Source organism: Solanum pennellii, chromosome 10 (assembly GCF_001406875.1).
Source record: "Solanum pennellii chromosome 10, SPENNV200".
NCBI classification, from domain to species: Eukaryota; Viridiplantae; Streptophyta; class Magnoliopsida; order Solanales; family Solanaceae; genus Solanum; species Solanum pennellii.
The window spans coordinates 78,073,232-78,097,554 of NC_028646.1; the positions used below are offsets into that span (position 1 = coordinate 78,073,232).

A 24,323-nucleotide genomic window follows, 5' to 3' on the forward strand; every position below is an offset into this window, starting at 1 on the left:
CGCCATTACCCTTTTTTCTTCTTCTTCATTAAACGTTTCCTTCCCCTATCACAAAAAATATTGTATCTCATTCTCACTCCCACACGTATCCCTTCTTCCTTAACCATTTTTATTTTCTTTTGCATGTGCTAAATTCATATCAAACTCTACATAATTAGCATTAGTTAAAGTGACAAAGTAAGATTATCTTTAGTTTTTTCTATTGTATATTTGTTTTCAGTCGTATCATGTATTTGATTCGATGGTTTAAATTTTTCTAGCCAATCTATTGTAGGGTTTTTATATAGTTTGCTCCATTTTAATGGCTCACAATTCAGAAAATAGTATGAATATTGCTATGTATTCGAGACACATGCTTTTGAATATAATGTATGAAATTGATACTTGATACATCGAATTAATAATAGATACATGAAATTAAAGTAAGATCTATAAATAGATACATGAAATTAATATTATCATATAAATAGATACATGAAACTAATACTAGACACATATAACAAATACACAAAATTAATATTAGATACTTTTATGGTACAGATGAATCTACTTATATGATACATATCTAAGTGTTTTGTTTGTTGGATACATCATATATTGATAATAGATATATCAAATTAATGAATTTTATTATTTTAAGAGTAATAAAAATGAAATTAATCAAACTGCATGACCAAGATATACATATTTTTGTCTTTTATAAATGATGTTAACGAATCTATTATTTCAAATAGTAATAAAATGAAATTAATTAAAATAGATACACTCCTTGATTTTCGCCTTATATTAAGGAATTTCGTTATAACCAATTAATTCAAACAAATAAAATATGTATCTCAATTTTAAAATTCGACAGATACATGTATCTCACGGATTCAAACCAATGTATCCTAAGTATGAAATATGGTAGAGGAAGTAATATATAAAACTATTGGGAATCTAAGTAATTAGAACCTAAACTAATGGGATTTATGTAGTTTACCCACGTATACATGATCTTCATTAACGTCATTGAAGAATAAAAATACAGTGCTTAGAATTAAAACTTGTCTCCTAGCTCTCCACCACGAGCGAAATTAGGGGGAGTTACGTGGGCTCAGACAAACTCAATAGCTTTATCATAAACCCCTATATTTGTACTAAATAATTAAGTAATAACTTGTGAACCCCTAACAAAATTGATTGACAGCTCAATAATAAGAAAGGGGAAAGAAATTTAAAACTCATAAACTCCTAATACTGACGCCGCATCTGCTCTCCACCCCTAGCATCTCATTCAACCCCCTTACTCCAGTCTACCATACTCACTCCGCCCCCAACCCGACCTTTATCCCATGTTAGTAGTGTTTATCAAAATTATATATATATATATTCGCGTTTGCAATACTATTTTTTATTTACCAATCAAATATATTAAAAGATACACTCATTTTTCACGAAAACTTTTTTTCGCGAAAAACATTTTCCTTTCTTCCAAAATACTTATTTTAACATATATAAAGACATAACAATCTATCAACTACTTTCGATTTGTGTCATCATGTTAACCTAGTTGTCAAGTTGAAGCAACTAGCTAGTGCACCCAAAGTGGTAGGTAAGTAGGTACCTTAATTGGATTCTAGTTCACACATGTTTTGCAACTTGTCATCATGTAGAATCCTTGGCAGAGTGATTTTACTGTTACGATCCACTAAGATTCAATCATTAATTATTTTAACTTTTATAAAAAAAATTATTTTTAAATATCGTATTATAAAAAAAATGATTTCAAAGTAGATGAGATAAAAGAAAATTTGACATTGGTCACTTTCTTGAATTTTTTTTTATTAATTACAACTCAAGTAATTTAAATTTGTTCATATACGTGGATATAACTTATTATCTTATGTTGGATTATTAAAGATCTACCTTTATGAGAAGATTATTGAATTATTTCAAATGTGTCCTTTTCAAATTTGATAATATTAATTTTGTAATGTAATGAGAGAAAGAAGGCAATTTCTAAAAATTTTCTTACCGTTATTATATACTTCCTCCCTCTGTCCCTATTTACTTGTCCATATTTTTTTTATATCTGTCCTATTTACTTATTTATTTTAACAAATCAAAAAAGGACAATAATATTTTTTCTAATATACCCTTATTTAATTCTAGAAAATTTCTACTACTACGAAGTTGTAATGCATGTTTTTTGGAACCAAAAAATATATTTATTATATTTGGGGAATTACATAATCTTTTAAGTTAAGAGTATGTATGTCACTTTTAAAGTGGACAACTAAATAGGAACAGAGGGAATACTTAGTTGCAAAATAAGATAACTTTTTCGTTTTCCAATTACAAATTATTTGTAATTTCATTCAACTCTCTAATTATATATTTAAGATAAGCATCATAAATTGTCTAATTAATATTTAACAGTTTAATACTTGACTTACCTCTCCAAACATAATTAATTTAAGTCCAGAAAACTTAATCTAACCCCAAACAGCCAAAAAATTTCCACAAGAAATAGGTCACAACGTGTGACTTTTTGCCAATAAATATATTCATTTCGTATCGAATGTAAAATTTTGAATTTATAGTTCGTAAATTTAAGAATAAAACAACTTATAATGTTTGAAATAGATAATTTATACATACTAAAATAATTTTTTCACCCAATATAAAGTTTAAACCATAACAATTTATCGAAATACAACTTATAAAATAACCATGAACACTATTTATTTATACTCTAGAACTAAATGCCAAGTTTCAAACCCATCCTCAAAGGAAGAGAAGAAAAAATATTTTTTTTAAAAAAAACATTCTTTTTTTAATATATAAATATTTTAATAATGATACACATGTCAGTCTTTGGTTATAATTTCATATGGTCCAAATATCAAAATAGAAAAACTATGTTTACCATCACTTCGCTCCAAACCGCCCATGTTTGATGACTTTTTATAGTAAATTAAAAAACAACTAAAATATTTATTAGCTAAATTAAAATAACTATTAAAAATTAGTATGGCCTTCTAATTGACAGTTAATTTTTTTTGTAAATATATATAATAGCTTTGTCTTATAAATATTACTCTCTCTGTTCAGAAATATTTGTCATGTTGTGCTTATCGAAATTTAATTTGAATAATTTTTAAAGGTAAATTAAATCACATTAATTCGATATTTTAAACAAAAAAATTAGATATTCTAAAACTATATGAATAAAACTTTTTTCATATTAATATGATGAAAAATGCATCTTAAAAATGTTAGTCAAAGTTTTTATAGTTTGACTCTAAAAATAGAAACCATGACAAACAATACCGGACGAAGGGAGTATTATTTAGCATATATATAAAATATAATATAAAAAATGATTTTAATTCTTTTTTGAAGATTATACTGATATATTATTATAGAGGATCCGTTTGTATTAGATTTAACTAATTAAAACTTGTTACTCTCAGCAAGATAGGAGCTCTTTTGATCGAGTACGAATTTGAAGAAATAATAGAAGATTTTTTACTCTTATAAGGTTAAATTAATTGTATTTGTGATTTTGTTATGTATAACATATTGAAATTGAAAAACTTATACTTCCTTCATTTAAAAAAAAATGACCTCCTATCTTTTTTAGTATGTTTAAAAAAGAATGACATTTTTCTTTTGGGTAACAACTTTTCACGTGGCATGTTTAAGGCCACAAAATCAAAGGGCAATTTTGTATATTTGATCTAACTTTAATTTAGGACCACAAGATTCAAAAGTATTCTTTATATTCTTAAATTCCGTGCCAAGTCAAAATAGGTTATTCTTTGTGAAACGGAAAAAAAGAAGCGGAACATCTAAAATGAGTATCAATTATCGAATAAGTATTATATACTTGAATTCACTTTCATTGTCGAAAATTAAACAGTTTAATTATGAATTTACGCATAAATTGTCATAATTAATAAATATAAATTTTATTATTTAACAGTATGGAGTGCTGATCATATCGAGGAAAGAACCATAAACAAATAGCAAAAGTAACAACTTGCATGGATATTTATCAATTTATGGCCTTAAGTTATCGAATTTAATTTTGCCTTTTATGACCTAGCGTTTGACATTTAAATCAATTATTGAACCTAATCAATTAATTTGTTGCATTAGTTTTTTCCTTACACCTATTTTTTTTTTCGTTGTTTCCTATTTAGTGTTTGGAATCTGCATTGAAGCTCTGACTAAATACGAATCACTCACTGCAAAACTTATTTGAAGGTGATGTTCCCAACAAGATTTTCTTCATAATCAGACTTCGAACTCGAGATCTTTGATTACGAGAGTAGCAATCTCACTATTAATATACCACTCTAACATTAACTTCCATTGTATATTAGTTAATCATAGAGCAAGTATACTTATAATCATCATTATAGAAAGAAGTCAACTCTTTTAATGTCTTTCTTTGGATCCTTTTATTACCAAAACACAAATTAAAAGTGAAAGCAAGTAGATTTTTAGAGAGTTGTGTGTAGCTTATCTAATGGACGGTTGGATGATGATGTTGATAGTGAGAGGTGGGGCCCAACCAAAAAGAAAAAAGAATTTTCTATAGTTATTGGAGTTATATATACATGGGTAAAAATAGACATGTATAATATCAAATTATTGTTAAATTACATGATATTTATCGATCAAAAGATAATTGAGTCATCAAAGTATGAATGATGTGACCATACTATATATGCAAGACACCTCACATATTATCAAGACTAGTCCAAAATTTAGATGAATATTAGCTCAATTCATCTCGTAAACTAGAATTATTGTAATAGACGTTGAGATAATATTTTGAAAGAAGCAAATAAGTGCGTAGATCTTTTAACAAATGAAGAACATAAACATAAAATAGATATCGTAATAAATGAAGCTCCGCTCAAGAAAATGGAGTTAAAGGTATGTTTTGCTAGATGTAAGAAAATAAATGAATAATTGAAGTGATAATTAATTAAATCAAAGAAATTATTAGAAACAATCTAAGCCATAATGGAATATTGCATTAGTTTTGAGTTTTGAGTTAGTGATTGGTTTGTATTTATGGATTTGGTTACAATCCAATTACTAAATCATTATTAAATCAACAGCATTAGCCTCGTTTTTAAATTAATCATGCTTTAAACATAATAATGAAATAATATTGCAATTCAAGAGTAAAAATAAAAGATACTGTATATCACTATTTTAAGATAACAATAACGATAATATATTCCCGTATAATTTTACGAATCAAATATGAGAAGATTTATCTTTATGAAATATGAAAATCAATCTCGATAGACCATCTACTTGAAATAAAGAGATATTTAGTGAATGACACAAATGGAAAAGCTTTGTACCAAAATTCCATTAAACTTGAGTTTTTCACTATTAGCATATGGTCTATGTTTAAGATGAAGAAAATATTATCAATTGCACTCATAAGGTAATGATAATAATAATAATAATAATAATAATAATAATAATATTTATGTGAAATGCTTTGGATATCTAACTTGCTATATACAATAAAATGCAATAATTATTTAGTCTTTATATACACAAATCAATTACTATAATATAGTTCAATCATTTCCACAAATGATTTTGACATTTTATAAAAATAAAAATGAATGAGAAATATTATTGCTAACATGGAACATGTTGAACTTAGCTATCATTGAAAAATTAAGGTCAAATACATAAGCAAATCTCTAAAATTGTTGGGTTTTTTTCCTAAGGTATTTCAACTACGTCATTTTCCTATTGAATCATTGAATCCCCATAATTTGTTCCAAAAAATAAACACTGTTGTCTGATGTGAAACCAGATTTATGAAGGATATTGATAGAGGAGACATATATTGTTCCATAACTCATTATTTCAATTGATAGTGAAAATGTTCGAGAATAATTGTGTTTTACTTAAGTCATTTGAACACATTTGAAAACAAATGAGACTAACACGGTTTGTCTTCATTCCTACAATCAAAACTATTACAATTCGAACACAATTAAAGACATTTACAATAGAAAAGCCGATCAAAATCAAATAGCAAACGTTTTAAAGGAATAAATTATGAATGATTCAATAGAAAAATGAGGCAGTTGAGGTACCCGAGGAAAAAAATCTAACAAGTTTAAAAATCTGTTTATGTATTTGGCCAAAAATTAACATCATTTATCACTTAGGAGATGTGTGAATATAACAAACTTATTATTTCAATTTCGATGGCTGAAGAGAATAGCGTATACATTTCATTATTTTTGATAGATTCTCAATTAAAATAGATAAATATATAGAGAGTAAATTGTTTTCAATAGATTCTCGAGATAACAATAAAAAGAAACAAAATTACGTAAACGTTTGATATTGATATTAGGCACAATAAGCCAATTCCATTTCGGTTTCAGGGGTAAAAAAGGGAGGAATTTGTTCTCACATGTATTTACGAGATCAATAACTTTGGTACAACCTCCAAAATGGATCAATCCTAGCCGTTGATTAGATTATAATCAAATCCCCACCCTTAAAAACAAACACACTTTTTCACCGAAATTGAAAAAAAAATAAAAAAAAGGAGAATCAAACGATCACCAATTACTTATCAACATCTATGCTGCTGTTCCATCATAATACAAAAGTCCTCGAAGCATACAAACCCATCACCATTTTTATCCACACCTCTTATCATACGCCGGCACTCCTCTAACGTGCACCGTGAATATCCGATCTGTCTAAACACGCTAAACAGCTCATCCGCCGTGATCTTCCCGTCGTGATCGGCATCGAAGAAATCAAAAGCATCTCTCAGCTCAGAATCACACGCCGGCGGTCCAAACGCTGAGCTAATAGCTCCGAATTCCTGTAAACTAATACATCCATCTCCGTTAACATCAACTTCTTCAAGCAACAACATGAGTTCCTCCTTACTCGGTGGTTCAGTTCCGACTCTGCTTAAAATCGCTTCCAGCTCCTCCTTCCTTATCTTACCGTCGCCGTCAGTATCCATCATGTGAAACGCATGGATTAGCTCAGCGTAAACTACTTCCGCATCAGAGATTTCGTTCGGTAAGACGCTAGTTGGAGTAGATGATCCGGTTGGTTTTCTGAAGCCGCGATGAGGAAGGGAATCGGAATCGGAGGAGGAACCGAAGGATGAGGTTTGAGATCTGGAAATTGATCGAGTTTTTTTGTAGTTGAAGAGCTTTTTGGGGAAGTTTTTGAGGAGCTTCATAGCTATGGAGGATGAGAAAGTGAAATGGAGAATGAAAAAGAAGAAAAGATGAGTGTATGATATAAGAGGAAGAAGATGGAGGTTAAATGGTAGAAAGCCATGGTGATTTCCAGGAAGCTTCCTAGTGAGAGAAAATGATTTGAAGAGAGATAAAGAGAAAAAGAGTATATATATACACTGTACTTTTGGTATATTTGTTCAATTATATTTGGGCCTTGGGAATAGACAACTATGTCCGGTGTCTTTAGATACGAATTTAAATTTAGTCTAATTCATCGGTATCGAAGCAAACCTGTAACTACTCATTCAATATTTGATATTTGTATTTATCTGCAGAATTATAACTTATATGCTCAATCTACTTGTTCGATATTTGATTCAAGAGTTACAAACTTGTATAATCATTTCGAGTTATTTGAATTATATATTTTTTTAAACTACACAATATAAACAATGAAAAAGGACCAAAAATATGTCTAAGTTATGATTTTTGATATAATAATACTCTTTATTAACTTTTCTAAGCCGAAGATATTGTGATATTAACCTTTTTAACTCTAGATTTATTAAATTTTTATTATTTTTGAATCTTTTATTAATAAGTCAAAATATATTTCTTATAATTTTATACGTATTATAAGTTATAAGATTACAAAAACTTTACATTAAAAGATACATAATTAAATGTTCATAAGTATAGAAATACTAGTTTACTATTTATAGATAGAAAATCAAGTTTATGTGGTACATGTACTATTAAACTCAATGATGATATAACTAAAAAAAAATCATAAAATTTATTGAATCAAAAGGGACAATACCTAAGTCACTTTCATTAATTATGTTTGTGGGACTTTAATTTAATCTCCAACTACTAGAAGTATTCTGCATTTAAAGAGTGATAATTATCTCTTTTAGAAGGTGTTTGTGAAAAAAATGAGTGGTCGAGGGAGGTTACGCGTTTATCATAATTATAAATTATAATATAATGTTTATTTTTCAAATAATGTAGGGAAAAGAAAAAAGATTTTATTGAACGAAAATTAAAGAATATAAAGCTTTTAGTGAAAAAATAATGTAAAAAGAAAAGATGATCAACTTATATATCAGTTGATATAAATATCGAGCGCGAATAAAATTTGTGAATGTATGATTGGACATATAGGTTACAAGATTTAATTAATTTGATAGGTATTTATGATTGATAATCAATAAGTAAATGATTGGACATAAGTTAGTTTTAATTAGGTTCATTAATTATATATAAGAGAATCATCTTATGTTTATATTCTAACTATGATTTCCTATTCATTCATTGCACCAAAACTTGGTGTTGGATTCACATTAATTAGTATAATGAAATTGTTGCATATATAGATCATGATCACCAAGTAAGAATTGATATCGCAAGTCTATCGAATCTCATTATACTACTTATTATATATATATATATATATATAAAGAAGTCTAATCCGTCTTACTTGAGGCTACACTTATCCTCAGATAAAATAATTCTCGCACATAAGTTCATTTGAATTTACGATCGTAAATATCAACATAAGATTTAGACAACTTCAGTTTTGTGAAAAAGACAGAATGTCCATCGGGGCGCCTAGTTCAATTGTTCATACAAAAATTTCATTTGATCAATAAGTTGATCACGAGATTTTGAGTTCAAATTGTTTTGATAGAGAAAGTAATTCAAACCTCTGTCTATTATTAATGATCAAGAAGTGATAAATATCTCGTAAAATTAATTAAAATACGTTTAATGAAAAAGGGCAAAAGTCGTGAGTGGTGTTATGGGAGCATGCTTGTGCACTTCTGGAATTGAAACTTAAAAGATTGTGAACCTTTTGGCTTTTATATTGGCACGCCAAGATAAACTAACACATTATTTTACTAGCAAAAGTTACATTCTGAGTCGGATTCTTTCTCAAGTACGATAGTAAAATATTAGCCTCGATAAACTACCTAGCTCTAAAGAAATATACGTAATATTCATGACACGTGAGCATTAAAAAGAACGATCGATTTACAAACTTTAGAATTTACAACTATCGAAGAAAACAGTACACAACACTTTTAAGCGAATTTCACATTAAAAAACAAAACTAAATTTATTTTTAATAAAATTATAATATAAGATATTGGTGTTTTCGATAATAACATTAGCCCTAGCAATAAATTATGGTATAGAGTTTGGATTATGACAAGTCACCCATTAAAGCCTTAAAAGAGTAGGTCCTCTTTGGTCTCAAAAGAATATACATATATGTAATAAAAACACTTTAATTCAATACTTTTATATTAGTCGTTTATATTATTAAAAAAATAAATTTTCATATTAACCTTTTCATTTAAACAAATTAAGATAGATTTTTTAATTTGATTGATCGACTTAAATCGATTGGACTTCGTTAAAATCAATGTTTATAGATTATTAATTTGTCTCGTTTGGTCTTCACTTGTCTAAATGCAGTTAATAACACCAACTGACAGCCCATTCAAACATGTTGTAATTAGAATTTATGGCCTAACAGTCAACATGCAAATTGTTTGCTTCTGGACCACAAAAATTAAAATTATAATAATATTGATCGAATATATTAATAATAACAAATTCAATATAATTTTATTAGTGAAATCTGAAAAAGATGATAGATATATAACTTTTGAGAGGTACATACATTATTTTCAATCGAATGTCAGGCAAAAGTAATAATAACGTTACGATAACAACATACTTAATGTGATTCCATCGTTATCCTATCCCAACCTTAAAAATTAGCTAGAAAAATTATTTACGATAAACGCTAGATAAAATAAGGCATATTTAAAGACTTATGACAACTGGAAAACCTCCTGGCCAGGACTCAAAAGACTTGTCAACACGCTTCAGTGGCAGACAATTTGCACATGCCGCTCTTCCAAATGCTGAGAAACAGGCAACTGTTTTGCCTATACAAAAGTCACTCAGATAGACACCAGACACAGGATCAGAATTTAGACATGTATAGACAAAATTCTGCTCGGAACGTTACTCTTGAATAGGTCATATAGTGTGCGATCTAAAGTTTAAATATATATAGACAAAACTCTGCTTAGAGCGTTACCCTTGAATAGGTCATACAACGAGCGATCTAAAGTTTGAATAGATCATACCGTAAGCTGTCTGTCAAATATGGTTCTCCATAACACAATTTAACCAGGGATATAAGAAACAAGAAAAAGATTCTTTAAAATTAACTCAGAATTATCAAAGTTGTAAATTCTCATTGAGAACTAAAAGTACTATGAACTAGTAGAAGAGTGATGATCAAGTACACTAAAAAATAATTACACATAAAATTAGTAACTCTTGTATTTACAATATCAATTCTGAGTGTGTTAGCTCTGACTATAAACCATTGAGAATATAAAAGAATTTTTTGAGTGTTGTGTGTTCTGTGCAGAATAATCAAAGCTAAACGAACCTCGTTTTCTCAATGATCGATAACTTGCTTGTCGATGACTTGTTTATCGTCACCATCATCAATGGTTGAACGATTTTCACCAGAGTGAATGGAATCAACTTCATTTATCTTGCCACTTTCTTGCTCGACATAGTCCTCACCATCCTCAGATACTGAGCTAATATCCATCTCCTTTTCTGGACTGTCAAGTTGCACACACTCAGCAACTGTGTCCTGCACAGAACTGTTATTTTCTGAATCGAGGCTTCTATTCGATGGGGTTACGTCTCCTTTTCTTACCACGTTGAAGACAATACCGTTGTTAGTCCTTTCTGGCTGTAGAAGGTCACCTTCACCTACCATAATGCTTGAACTACCCGCGGGGACTCTAATACTGAAATCTCTTTGATCAAATTCGGTGTCTGAAGTTCTATCTGGTGTTGTTACCCTTGGGCTCGGGGAAAACAGGTCCCTACCAGCCATCTGAGGAACGAGATTGTTGAGGTCAATAGTCAATCCTTTGTTCAATCGTGAACCAATCTCCAAGTTCTGGACAAAGTCGATAAACTTATCAGCAGATGTTGTCCTCATCAGAGGACCACCAGATCTTGTCCAAGAGTTAAGGTCCACATTTTCGGACTCGCTGTCACTGCCATCATGTGCGCTCCGGTGTGTTCGCCAATTTCTGGTGGTATGTGCCCCGGAACCACTGCCTCCTTGATGATGTGAAGCAGCAACATCCGCAAGAAAGTCTTCAAGGGAACCTGTTGAATTCTCCCGCGCAATGCAGTTCCAAGAAGGAATTCTTCTGGAAGCATTAAATCTGACAGTGCTTGACAAGCCGTGAGAAGCAGCAGCCGCTCTCTCGGCACTCCTTTTCAATCTACGCATGTGATTCAGAATAGCAACACATTCATCAAGTGCAAGCTCAATTCCACAGTTCGCTTTAATGGCTGAGAGCTTTTCCCAAGTGCACCGTCTTCCTTGATTTGCTGCCTTTTGCAGCTCCAGAGTAGAAGGGTTCTGTATGATTTTCGAGTACTGTATCATAAAAAAAATGGAGAAAAGATCAGATGTCGAGCCAACCTGCAGTTCTTTATCGTAGAACTTATTTTGAAAATTAAGACAAACTTCCGTATAAACTTGACATGATTTGACGAAACAACACTTTTTTCTTATTTGCAAAAAGAGAAATTGCTCGTAGTGGACATACCTGAGCGAGAGTGGCAGGCATCACAACAGTTACGTCACCCTCCCAATCTTGAGCAAAAAGCTTTGCTATTCCTCCCAAGGGAAAACCAAGTTCTAACACCTGATGGCATCTGTGCTTTACCTCCATTTCAGCAAGCTGGGCAAGCTGCACGGCCAAATACTTTATGTTACAATTGTTCTGCTTAAATCTCAGTCTCAACAAAAGATAACAACGGTAGGAGCATGCAAGGATACGAGCCATGAACTAGCAATAGCAATTCTTAGTTACGAGTTAACAACAACCAACAAGTTCTACATAGAGCCTACACATTTGGATGTCTAAACCATAGAACTAAAACGAGTATACATGTGAAGATGTGATCAGTTGATCTAACGGAATAAATGCAATTTGGTTGGCTAGATTTATATTATATTCAGGATTTTTCTATAGATTTGACAGACTCATTCCGTTACTCTAGCACCTAAATGATAGCAGAAGAATATCAAAAAGTGAATCTTGTTTTGATTATATAATTCAAAACCACTTTGAGCTGCAAACTGCTCATTAAATTTTCCAACAAAAGATTGTTGCTCAGAAACTGATCACCAGTGACTTACAAGAACCCTATTTCTACAAAGGAGAAAATCCCATAGAGATGTTCACACCGCTACTTGGCGGTGCATGTTAACTGTAAAAATTATTCTGCATATTATTCCTTCAAATCAGTCCCTTCAGTGACTTCGATTGAACTAAAGAGCTTATTTTAAATGTTCAAACAAGTGAAGATTCTCTAAGTTAAATGAGGGAATCAAATAGCTCCTTATCACCATATGGTTGAAGTCTATGGTATACACATCTACCAGTAGATACAGAATAGTTACTTGAAACTAACTAAATAATCACAATAACCAAAAGCATTTTAAAATGCTCTAAACTTCTGTTGAAATGAGACAAATACATGTACAAGAGTTAGATGATGCATTAACAGTGAGCATGGACATCAACTGAAAGCAAAGAGACCAAGACCATCTATAATAAAGACAATAAAAGTCCACATGAACATACCTTGGCAGCAAAGTTGCCTCCATAAGCTCTTACAAACTCTTTGATCCTCAGTAGAGGAGCGATATGTGGATTCGCCTGGCTCACAATGAAGTGATTGACATTGAAGAGCTCCTTTAGCTGCATCATTGGTAAATCAACCTCCAAGCTACCATCCCTCCACCGGCGAGAAGATGCACCAGAAGTGTCATCAGGTCCCAAATGAAATGGTGGGTGATATGGAACAAGATCTCCACTTCTGTCCTTTGCCATCAGTTCTTGAGCTTCGAAGAGACCAGGGAAGGCACAAGAAGCAGTCACAGCACTCCATATAACAATATGAGGTGAAGTCAAGTAATTCAAGCATCTAGGAGGTTCATGTTTCCTCGGGGAGCAAACAGTAATCCCGAGAACTCTACCAGTCATGTCATAGGCTTCTTGGAAAGTAAGATTATTCGTGAGATTGCGTAAAAGCACCTGCAGCTGTCTGATTTCATGTACAGCACCCTGGGTCATGACCCTCCTGAAAATAGTAAAAATTCCACCTAACTGATCGAAAAATTGCAAGGAATGCCAGGAGTCTTCGAAAAAACTCTGGAGCTCAGGCCAAGATCGAGTTGCAACTATGGAGCACATAATCGATCCGACACTTGAACCAGCAATTATCCGTGGCAGCAGCTTGTGTTCTACAAGCGTTTTCACCACACCAACATGGAAAGCTCCTAGAGAGGCGCCTCCACTTAAAAGCAAAGCCGTCCTACCAAAGGCATGTCTTGTTTCATGCATGAAAGCAAGCTTCTCTTCCAACAGAAGCTCCTCTGAATCCGAGTCGCATACCATTTTCAACTGAGTTGAAACCTCATCAATATATTCCTTAATAAGTCTAGGCACATGAAGCCTTCCCTTGTGAAGTTCTGAATTGCACATATTACCAAGATTCCTTACAAGGTCAGCTCTCATACAGAAAATGATATCTCTCAGAGAACCCTCTTGCCTACGATGTCGAAGCTCTTGAAGTTTATTTCGAACTAATTCTTCATCATAAAGATCTGCCTCATTCAATTTAGGTGTCTCTTTATCCAACATCTTAGCAGCATGAGCCCACTCCTCATAAGTCAAGGCAGATCTCATCATATTCCTCCAAAACTTCCTCCTATAAGCCATCTCAGCCTTAACTTTTACATTAGTATACCGCCTCAACAAGAAGGCGAGAAGCGTTACTAATGCCAATATCCCTTGTGGATTGCGAGGGTGCAACCACGAAATCAAAGGTGTCACATAGTACGAAAATCCATTCTTAAACTTGTACAAGTAATACACCAAGAAATGAAACAATCGATGCCTCAACTGCGTAATCGACTTGCAAAACAAGACTCTAAAGGCAACTGTTCGACCCAATATCGTAGAAGGTCCAATAGCAAAGAAGTCAATAGTAGCCTCATTACTTATATCCATCTCAAATGGACAAATGAACTGGTTCCAATAGGTTGCTCAGCAAAATGTTAAGACAACCAATACACAAATACCTAATAATCTAAAGGCTCTAAACTTGTACCAATTGAACAAGATTAGCACAACAAAGGTTTGTCCTAGCTCTGAATATTAAAGAAACACAAAAACTAATGATACTTTGACAAAGGTTATTCACAAGATTCAAAGAAATCAGATTGAACCAGAAATTAACAAAGCTAAGTTAAAGTTCAAGAATAGAACTACTAGATCAAAGAAAATACCTCAAATATTAGGAAAGTCAAAGAGATATATTCCCAATCTTTTCCTGTTTCAACCTATCCCTTTGTACAAAATCTTGTCAATTCAGCTCAAACACCAACAACAACTTGACAAAAGCACAAAACCCAACACACCCAGAAATCAAGATTTAATCTTTTAACATCAAGATTCAATTTTTATGCAACCCCACAAACCAAAATCAAAAGGGGCTCTAGGAATCAACCAAAAAAACTAAAATTTCTCAAAGCAAAACCCAGGAAAGGGATAAGAACTCAGGAACAGGCTAATGCTTCTTTCTCAAAAAATACAGAGAAAATGTGAAAAATAATAAATTTAATCGCACTGCAATTTGGCACAGATTGGATTTAATAGAATCATATTGGGATTCGAAAAAGGAAAAAAAAGTCAGAAATTTGGATCAGATAACGATTTGAGTATATGGTTAATAAACTGACGTATAATATGTATCAGCTAAGGAAGTATGGATAGACATGATTGAATATATTATTTCTAAAATTCAATTCAATTCTATAAATATAAAATAAAATATTATTCAACAATTTTCTTATTCTGCAGAAATTTGTAACTCGTTTTAATTATTTTTTAAAAATAAAAGTTTGAATTTGTCCTTTTCTCCTTTCTCAATATGAAAATTGTTTTGATTTTTTTGTGAGGGAATGGAGAAAAGGGCAAAAGTAAATGTTTTCGAGATATGAGGTTGTTGCTTGCAAGTAATTTAATGACTTTTTTGCCGATTTTTATTTGATGTTTAATATTTAAATTCGAATTTGATTAATGAAAATTTGTGTAGAATAGGGTAAATCTAGGGGTGGCGCGTTTCTATCAAGGACTCGAAATTGAAATTTATGATTAGAAAAGAATTGTCTGATTTAATGCACCACATCTTTAGATTACTTTTAGGTTGGGAGTAATTAGGTATACATTTATGGTTCGACTTGATTTAATTTCTAATTTCTAGTACTAAAAATCAAAATTAAATTAGTATAATAATTTTTTAGTTATTTTGGCTTGGTAACTGATAATTGTGTCATGATATGTTGTTTATTATACCGACATAATTAAGAATAAAATAATTAAAATAACTATTAATTGTTTTTTAGAGTATAAAAGAGAAACACGATATTAATTTGATATGATGAAGTATGACATAGATATAAAACACGTGTATTAAAGAAATATTAAAGTTTAGAAGTAATTAATGAATAATAATACTCAAACAACTTTTTTTTGGTTGTGTGTACATATTGAGAAAAAGACATTTGGAATACCTTTCAAGTAAATCAATTTAGAATTAGTGTTACAATTTAATGATATTATTTGTTGCGTGTGTTCACAGTACTATAATTAATATTCTTTGTCCCTATACTTGAAAAATGTTTAGTTCATATATATACATACATATATAACTATTTATATACGCTGACAGTTTACGTATTTATCATACGGAAAAAAAAAGTAGTATAACAACTGTGTGTCATATGTATGCCACTATATGTATGATATCATGAAATGACTTATACATGAGATACATACACACAACAAACATGGATATATCACATATATCTTGTGTATAAGTTAATGTATATGTATTGTACAATAACATATCTGACGTATAATGATTTAAATACATCCAACGTATATACAACTATTCCACCATCAACACAACAAGAAGAAGTCGAAGTCAATGATACTATCGAGATAGATGAAGAGTGTCATATAATGAAAATCTTAATTGTTCAATCAGTTGATTATTTGAAATTACATTTTGTTGGTGAAAATTCAATTATCCGTGACTCAATTAAGAGAGGAGAGAGATTTGGGAAGAATGGAAGGGATTAGGTTTATCAAATGAAAATCTGAAAGTTAAGGCATTGCTATGTTTTGTAAACTAATATTATGTTAGATAGTAAATTAAAAATATTGCTAAAAAGGATAATCAAGGAACTTTTATAATCAATTTGAATTTAGATCACATAATTTTCCCTTTTAATGATTGGTCCCATCTTTTAGCCCAATATATATCATAGACATCATCAATTCTAATTAAACATTAGGTGAGAGATATTAGGCCCAAAGCATTCACTAATATTAAGTTTTAAATAAATAGAGAAATGTGATTTCTAATAGCAATTTATTGACGAGTTGACCTAACTCTGCATCACTTAGATTAAAGATTAAACATATTTATCTAAAGAATAATCATATAGCGATGCGTTAGCACACCTTAAGAAACACCTAAATTCTTTTAACGAACTCTAAATAAGGATTGTTTTATATATTCCAATTTTCTTAAATATATTAAAGTTATTTTTTTCTAATAGAAGAAAAAAGATACTGTCGGTGCCGACTTCGTTGTTATAGTGACCTTCCAACTAGAATTCCCAAATACCCTTACAAATATTTATCGATAATTTAAATCTTTTGAACTATTACATCATCTTTATTTGAAATTTCAAAATTATTATTTTAATAAGGTTTATTTATAGATATACATTTTAAAAATAATTTGAATAACCTTTTTTTTTACGGCATAAAGAAAGTTTTTGCTTAATTATTAAGATTTCAAGTAATTCTAGTAATATATTTAGTATAATTTTATGAATAAAATTTAAATATAATAATATATACGTAAATCTTATTGATTATCACTAAATCTGTGCACGTAAATAAAGAATTAATTAAAAGACCAATCACTTTGACCAAAAACATCTAAATTTGTAATCTATTGTCATTTTTATCAGTCATAAACTTAAAATAAACACACTTACAAGATAACCTAACTTTCTTGTCAACTAGTCAACTACCTTATAATATAAATTATGGAATATAATCACTACCATTCATGTAATATTAAATGAAAAAAAAAACTCAACTCCAACACAGCAGAAAAAACATTTCAACTACCTTCAAGAAAACAATTAACTAGTAAAAAAACTCTTAAAATAAAACAAATAAAGAAACCTTTTCCCATATTTTATTTTTTTAAAAAGTCAAATCTTGGAGAGGCAAATAGCATTGGACGAAGACTATCTTAACTCATCAGATTATCGAGTTTGAGTCATGAGAATAAAGAACCTGTTGGAAGTTGGAACTTGGAAGCGAACCATTTAGAGCCTGTTTGGCTCAGCTTAAAAGCTGGTCAAACTGACTTAAAAGCGGATTTTTGACTTATTCAGCTGTTTGGCAAGACTCAAAATAACTTATTTTAAGTTAAAAAAAACTTATTTTAAGCCAAAAGTTAAAAGCTGGGGTAGGGGTGCTTTTTTTTTTTAGCTTATAAGCTGTTTTAAGTTGACCATATTTTTATCTTTTTGCCCTTAATATTTTTATACAATATCCAAATTACCCACATAACCCTAACGATCTCTTTCTTCCATTTTTCCTTTTTCACGTTTGGCATAGCAACTTCAGCACTTTTATCCAAACACATAACTGCTTATTTTAAAAATAAGTTTCAGCACTTTCAAAAGTACTTTTTTAAAGCTGCTTTTATTAAGCCCATCCAAACGGGCCCTTAGTCCGGTTAACGGACCCACATGACACATATTTGGATTCGTTAAGCTAGTGAATTTCGAATAAAGTAGCTCAAAACTTGACATCTAGATGGGACAAAACACCATTAAGAAACCAAACAAACTTAGGTTCTTTCCTTGCCTTTTTCATTGCTCAATCAACAAAACAACCCAAAACAAGATAAACCAACAAGTCCAATTTCAAAAGCCATCACCAAGAATAGACTAATAAAGATTGAAAAACATCATTTTTTTTTCATTTTTTTGCAAAATGATAACAAATTTTGGCAACACAAAGTCACCTTGGAGAAGATCAAAATCAAGAATCAAGCAGGTATCTCCCTCTGATTATGCAGCAACCCCTCAACATCCATCTTCACTTGAAGTATCCGAATTGTCGTCTCATTGTATGAAGGCAACAAGTTGTTCTAAAGGGAAAACTCCTGATCATAGTCCATCTAGTAGAAAATCGTCGAGTTCTAAGTCAACTTGTTCATCCACTCTCAAGGATTCAAAGTTCCCTCAACAAGTTGAACTTCATCCTGGACTAAATGAATCAGACAGGATCTCAAAAGTGAAAGTTTGTTCATACCATCATTGTTCACTCAATAAACACTCTGATGATGATCCGTCTCCACCAGTAAAACGCGTATATAGAAGAAGAAGACTGTTAAAACCACAGAAAAGTATTAGACTAGAAAGTGAGTCAACAAATGCAGATCACTTTTCTATTGAGAAAAGCAACCTTATACAAGATGTTGGAGTTTTCGGAGTAAATGAGCCTATTGTTGAGAGTGTGTATGGTGAAGAGAGAAGTTATCAAGAGACGATCGATGTAATGAGGAAATATTCTACACAAGAGCAGGATACACTGGTTAGTTCTGATGTAGAATCAAATGATCAGAGTGTAACAACATCAGTTTTCCGCGATATAGAGGACATAGAAGCTGATTTCTGTCATACGGTTCTGATAAAGCCGGTTGACAATGTTGTTACCACGGTTGTGGAGGTTGAGGATATCAACAGAGAACTGCATAAGAATGAAACATCGTTGATATATGATCTCGTTGAAGCAAAATGTCGCACTGAGGTTTCCTCTGCTTTAGCTAGCAACGATACAATGGAACTCGTAGACAATTTGCAAGAGACGGATGACAAAGCTAATCCAACTGAAGATGTTGATCCCAATGCCTCGTCCAAGAAGTTGCACGTAGCCCAGCTTCCGAAAGAGAAGCACAGGAGCATGATTCATAGACATATGATATCGGAGGAATCTACAGAATTGGACAGCAAAGTGATCCGTGGAACTGATGAAGATAATCACAAGGATGGGAGCAACAAGTCTTGTGCAGCAGAAAGCTCTAATTCATTTTTGAGTTGTTCCGAAAGAGAGTCAATGACTACAAATCAGGATGCAAATAACCAAGAGATTGAAGCGCGTAAGCTTTTAGCAGTTAAGCTAGTACGAGAAGCAATCGAGAGAATTCTTCTTGCAGAAGTTCAAGATCACTCATCAGATGATCAATTAGTAACAAGTGAAGGTAAGACATGAATACTTCTACATGTGATTGTTTACTCTCCTCTCCTTAGAACTAAAAATTTTCTGCTAAATATTGACATAAGCATTCATTATACAACAGTGTGTAACGAAAAGAACTCCAACGAGTCAGACACCAAGAATGAGGAATGTGATAAGACAGATGAGGGAATTGTAATCAGAGAAAACATTAACAGCCCTCATGAGATACAGGAAAACGAAGAACGAGTCATGAACAAAGCTGAGAAGAAAGCACCAACGCACTGGAGCAATCTTAAAAGATGGATTATTCTCCAACGATTCATCAAAGAATTGGAAAAGTTGAGAAAATTCAATCCAAGGAAGCCACGGTATCTGCAGCTGGAGCCTGATCCTGAAGCAGAAAAGGTTAATCTGAAACATCAGATGGAGGATGAGAGAAAAAGTGCAGAAGAATGGATGCTTGACTATGCTCTACAGAAGGCGATAAGTCAGCTTGCTCCGACTCAGAAAAGAAAAGTAGGACTACTTGTAACAGCTTTCGAAAATGTGGTTTCTCCCCGAGGCAGTAATATCCAGGTTACATTTCCTAAATTGAAAACTAAAAATGAAGACAATTTGCAGACTGCAGGCAAGGGAAAGGCATCAGTCTCCAATGCAGATAATGTTCATAAACACGTAGACAAAAGGAATGCAGAAGATGACAGTTCGATGTTAAAAAATGATGATACTCAAAACGCCATTGTTCTCAGCCAGAAGCTGGATGAAGTAGCAAGCACTTCGAGTGACAAGGGATCGGTTGAAATAGAGAAGTTTGGTGATTCAAATGATGATTCTCTAAGAGGAACATCTTCTACTATCTCAAACTTAGGCAACGACGGTGATGAAACACAGGAAAATAACATGAATCTCTCTGAATGTGAGGCCATGGAGAGTAGTACTGTATCCAGTGATGAGAACGAAAAGATAACAGAAGATGAAGGCGAAACATACAGAAAACAGGTGAACAAACAGAAGCACATCAGCATGTGGCATTTGATATCGCAGCACATACTTTCAGATGTTGTATCAAAAATAGGGAATGAACAACTCGATGAGGTAAACGACAACAAAACACTAGCTGAAACGAATATGGACAACTCTCTTCACGATTTCTCTGAAGAAAAAGATGATATGAGCCACAATGGCAGAAGTTTCAGCAGAAATGATGCTGTCAATCTCATAAAAGAAGCTGTTAGTCAGATCCCAACAACGCCAATTCAAAATGATTCATCCAATACACGGAGTGTCACTAGTGACATACTTCCAGATGAGGAGCCACCAAAAACTGATCATACAGATTGCGGAGAGCAAAATAGTACAAATTCACTCAACGAAAGCTTGAGACATCGTGACAGTCCATTAGAAACAACGGAACTTGTTGCTAATAATCCTATCACCAAGAGTAAATTTGAGCCACCAAAGTCCAAGAGCTGGAGCAAGCTGAAGAAATTGATCCTCCTTAAGAGATCAATAAAGGTATTGGAAAGAGCTCGAAAAGTCAATCCACAACCCCCTCAACTTTTGCCCCCTACACCTGATCAAGAACAAGAAAAAGTGGATTTGAGGAACCAAATGTCAAATGAGAGGGAACAATGGATGCTCGATAATGCAGTGCAGCGCATGGTCAGTAAGCTAACTCCTGCACGGAAAACAAGAGTGGCGATGCTTGTGGAAGCTTTCGAAGCAGTTGTTCCACTCCCAGAAGTATGAATTCAACTGGAGTGGACTAAACTTAGTCAAGAAAATTCCTTGAGAACCTTTTTACGCGAATTGTGAAGGTAAGCAAATTAACTTCCTACACTTCCTAGAAATAGCTAAAGGTAACTCAACGAAAATCCTTCATAAAGGAACTCTTTTGCTTTCCCTTTTCATTCTGTTCCTTGAATAAGAGCTTGGAGGGGTAACATTTGAGGGATCGAAACGAGCTTATGCACTCGTTTGATTCTTCTACTTCACAGTGAGGACGCTGACAAGAGTTTGCACCTATCATTAGAGGCTAACTGAGGATGAAAGAACAGTCTCTTTATCATGATATGTGATAAAAAAATCGACTATTGTACAGATAAATAAGAAGTAAATTCGGAAGCTTGATCATTGCTTCAGCACATAAATAATAAAACAACCATATGATTTTTGTTTTTGGATTGATGAATGGAAGAAACTTTGACTCATGAGTATATGAATCAATGAAAATGTTATCTGATGCACAATTTTTTACCTGTTTATATTCACCTTACTAATTCATCATCAAATAGAACAAGCTAGAATGATCATACTAACTATATTTCTCCCACATCGTTTATGTATAGAGACTTTTGTGACTTCATAAGTGAGAAACAAGACAAATACATTCGCCGAGCCTTGTAACGTGGGCTTGTAACCCGAGTGGGGGCAACAATGTGGTGGAATGTTGGGTTGATCTTGATGGCTGGGCTTTGAAGGGCTAATGTTCTGGCCTGCCCTATCCAAGCACAGAGTTGGGTCAAGTGGTCTATACGAAAGTATAGGCTGCTTGGCCTTTAGAGTGGGGCGGACTGCGTGAGGTTGGTTTCACAGAGCAACGATTAGTCCTCGCTCTGTGCAGTGGAAGGATAACGGGCTAGTGTTCTTTGAGTCCAACAAAAATCTGATAGGCTGCCTAATTAAACCACCACTTTTTTTGGCCCTAAATCTTCGATAGTCTATGTTGGTATTTATATAAAATCATGTCAACTTACTATATATTAAATATTATGTCTATGTTTGTATTTATATAAAATCATGTCAACTTACTATATATTAAAGTAATATAATAAGGTGAATTTGTAATAAGTTAGCTCGTTTTGGCAACCTATCTGTAATCGCAAGTACTAATAGTGATAAAGTAATTAATGTTAAGTATGTAACTATATATAAATGCGATGGCACTTTTTGTGATCTCTTTTGTTCTATAGTTTTGGTCAATTCAAATTGATTCAAGGCTCTTTTGATCTTAAATCAATCTCTTTAGCCGCGTGAAGATTTGGGTCTATCAAAAAAATTTAACACTGTTTCCAACGTTTCTATCGTAAGATGGGAAGTCCTCCATTAAAGAAAAGCAGTCAAGCGATGAAATTGCGAAATAGAATAGTTTGCACTTTATTGTAACACCTTCTGTATAAAATCTATAAATGTCTAATGAAATAATGTCACAGATCTAGACTTTGGTTGAGTATTTAGTTTTTTAAGTTTTATTTACGCTATAAAATAAAGGTAATGTTAGGTAGACATTGTGTCATATTCTCCCACATCGTTTCTGAACAATGACTTATTTGTGTTTATATTTTAGACGACAAGACTCAACATCGCTGAGCCTTGTAACGTGGGCTTGTGAACTAAGTTGGGGCAACAAAGTGGTGGAATGTTAGACTGATACTGACGGCTGGGCTTGGAGGGCCAATCTCTGGCTTGCCCTATCCAAGCACGGAGTTGGGTCAAGTGGTCTATGCGAAGGTATAGGTTGCTTGGTCTTTAGAGTGGGGCGGATTACGTGAGGCTGATTTCACAGAGCAATGAATAGTCTCCGCTCTGTGCAGTGGAGGGATAACGAGTCGGTGCTTTCCAAGTTCAATAAACACCTGATGTGCTGTCTAATTAAACCACCACTTTTTTGTTGCCCTTTAATTAAAGGATCTCTCGTGTTTGAGTCCTCGTTATGGAAAGATCCTTTGTTTGAGTCATGATAATGTAAGTGCAGCAAATGGTCAATAAGCTAACTCCTGCAAGGGGAACAAGAGTGGCGATGCTTGTGGAAGCTTTCGAAGCAGTTGGTCAATAGGCAATTCTAAGGTTGCGAAAATCGTAGGCCTTGGTCTAGTCTAGTTCATTTCTAAGGTTGCGAAAATCGTAGGCCCTTGGTCTAGTCTTGTTCATTTTTGTTTTTGTTCTTTCATCATTTCAAACTGTGTGTCAAATGAGGTATGATGAAAGTATTCAGGATAACTTCATCGGTCACATTTAAAGGCGGATTCAAGATTTAAATTTAATAGGTTCGACATTTAAGAGTGTTACTATTGAACTCATTATACAGTCAAATTATGAGTTCAGATGTAAATATGTCTTTGATGTTTTACTCTGTGCCGGAAGCTATACCCACTCACCCTGGTTACACTTCCAGCACTTGTACTATTAAATATCTGTCACCGAAAAGGACAACAACAACAACCCAGTATAATCTCACCAGTAGAGTTCGGAGAAAGTGAAATGTATGCACACCTTACTACGATTGGGGCTAATCTCTGGCTTGCCTTATCCAAGCACGGAGTTGGGTCAAATGATTTATACGAAGGTATTGATTGCTTGTCTCTTTAGAGTGGGGCGGACTGCATCAGGCTAGTTTCACAGAGCAATGAATAGTCCCTGCTCTATGCGGTGGAAGGACAACGAGTCGGTGCTTTTCAAGTTCAAAAAACACCTGATGGGCTGTCTAATTAAACCACCACTTTTTGTTTACTTCAGCCCTTTTTACCCATCCAATTCAATTTCATTTTTTCCCATTGTTGCTCAATTCTCAAGTAAATGCAAATGATTTATTTTTGGGCAAATG

The 24,323-nt window shown here is 32.7% G+C and overlaps 3 protein-coding genes across 4 annotated transcripts; 1 reads left to right on the top strand and 2 right to left on the bottom strand.

The window, feature by feature from the left end:
• Nucleotides 1-6,351: 6,351 nt before the first annotated feature.
• On the bottom strand, nt 6,352-7,405 carry LOC107031954 (probable calcium-binding protein CML36). The gene has a single exon (XM_015233480.2). The coding sequence runs from the start codon at nt 7,247-7,249 to the stop codon at nt 6,620-6,622; it is 630 nt and encodes a 209-aa protein (XP_015088966.1). The 5' UTR covers nt 7,250-7,405; the 3' UTR covers nt 6,352-6,619.
• Nucleotides 7,406-10,505: 3,100 nt separating this feature from the next.
• On the bottom strand, nt 10,506-15,141 carry LOC107002460 (triacylglycerol lipase SDP1). The gene is made up of 3 exons (XM_015200500.2): nt 12,962-15,141; nt 11,918-12,061; nt 10,506-11,745 (listed from the first exon to the last, which is right to left on the bottom strand). Exons 1-3 carry the CDS (start codon nt 14,390-14,392, stop codon nt 10,735-10,737), a joined length of 2,586 nt encoding a protein of 861 aa, XP_015055986.1. The 5' UTR covers nt 14,393-15,141; the 3' UTR covers nt 10,506-10,734.
• A 3,168-nt stretch (nt 15,142-18,309) lies between these two features.
• Nucleotides 18,310-22,420, top strand: LOC107032403 (calmodulin binding protein PICBP-like). 2 transcript variants are annotated; one of them, XR_003574643.1, is made up of 3 exons: nt 18,310-19,742; nt 19,842-21,537; nt 22,069-22,420. XR_003574643.1 is itself a non-coding variant. In XM_015234001.2 (2 exons), exons 1-2 carry the CDS (start codon nt 18,473-18,475, stop codon nt 21,467-21,469), a joined length of 2,898 nt encoding a protein of 965 aa, XP_015089487.1. In that variant the 5' UTR covers nt 18,310-18,472; the 3' UTR covers nt 21,470-21,952. The 2 variants fall into 2 exon arrangements, 1 of the variants encoding a protein (XP_015089487.1); XM_015234001.2 differs by lacking the exon at nt 22,069-22,420 and having other exon boundaries at nt 19,842-21,952.
• The last annotated feature ends 1,903 nt before the right edge of the window (nt 22,421-24,323 follow it).

What these genes read in the sequence shown, in the direction of transcription:
- LOC107032403 (XM_015234001.2), top strand. Translation starts at nt 18,473, where the DNA reads ATGATAACAAATTTTGGCAACACAAAGTCACCTTGGAGAAGATCAAAA. An exon ending in TCAATTAGTAACAAGTGAAG is followed by an intron (nt 19,743 to 19,841) that starts GTAAGACATGAA and finishes ATTATACAACAG; the next exon opens with TGTGTAACGAAAAGAACTCC.
- LOC107031954 (XM_015233480.2), bottom strand. Translation starts at nt 7,249, where the DNA reads ATGAAGCTCCTCAAAAACTTCCCCAAAAAGCTCTTCAACTACAAAAAA.
- LOC107002460 (XM_015200500.2), bottom strand. Translation starts at nt 14,392, where the DNA reads ATGGATATAAGTAATGAGGCTACTATTGACTTCTTTGCTATTGGACCT. An exon ending in GAGGCAACTTTGCTGCCAAG is followed by an intron (nt 12,062 to 12,961) that starts GTATGTTCATGT and finishes TTGGCCGTGCAG; the next exon opens with CTTGCCCAGCTTGCTGAAAT. An exon ending in TGCCTGCCACTCTCGCTCAG is followed by an intron (nt 11,746 to 11,917) that starts GTATGTCCACTA and finishes TTTATGATACAG; the next exon opens with TACTCGAAAATCATACAGAA.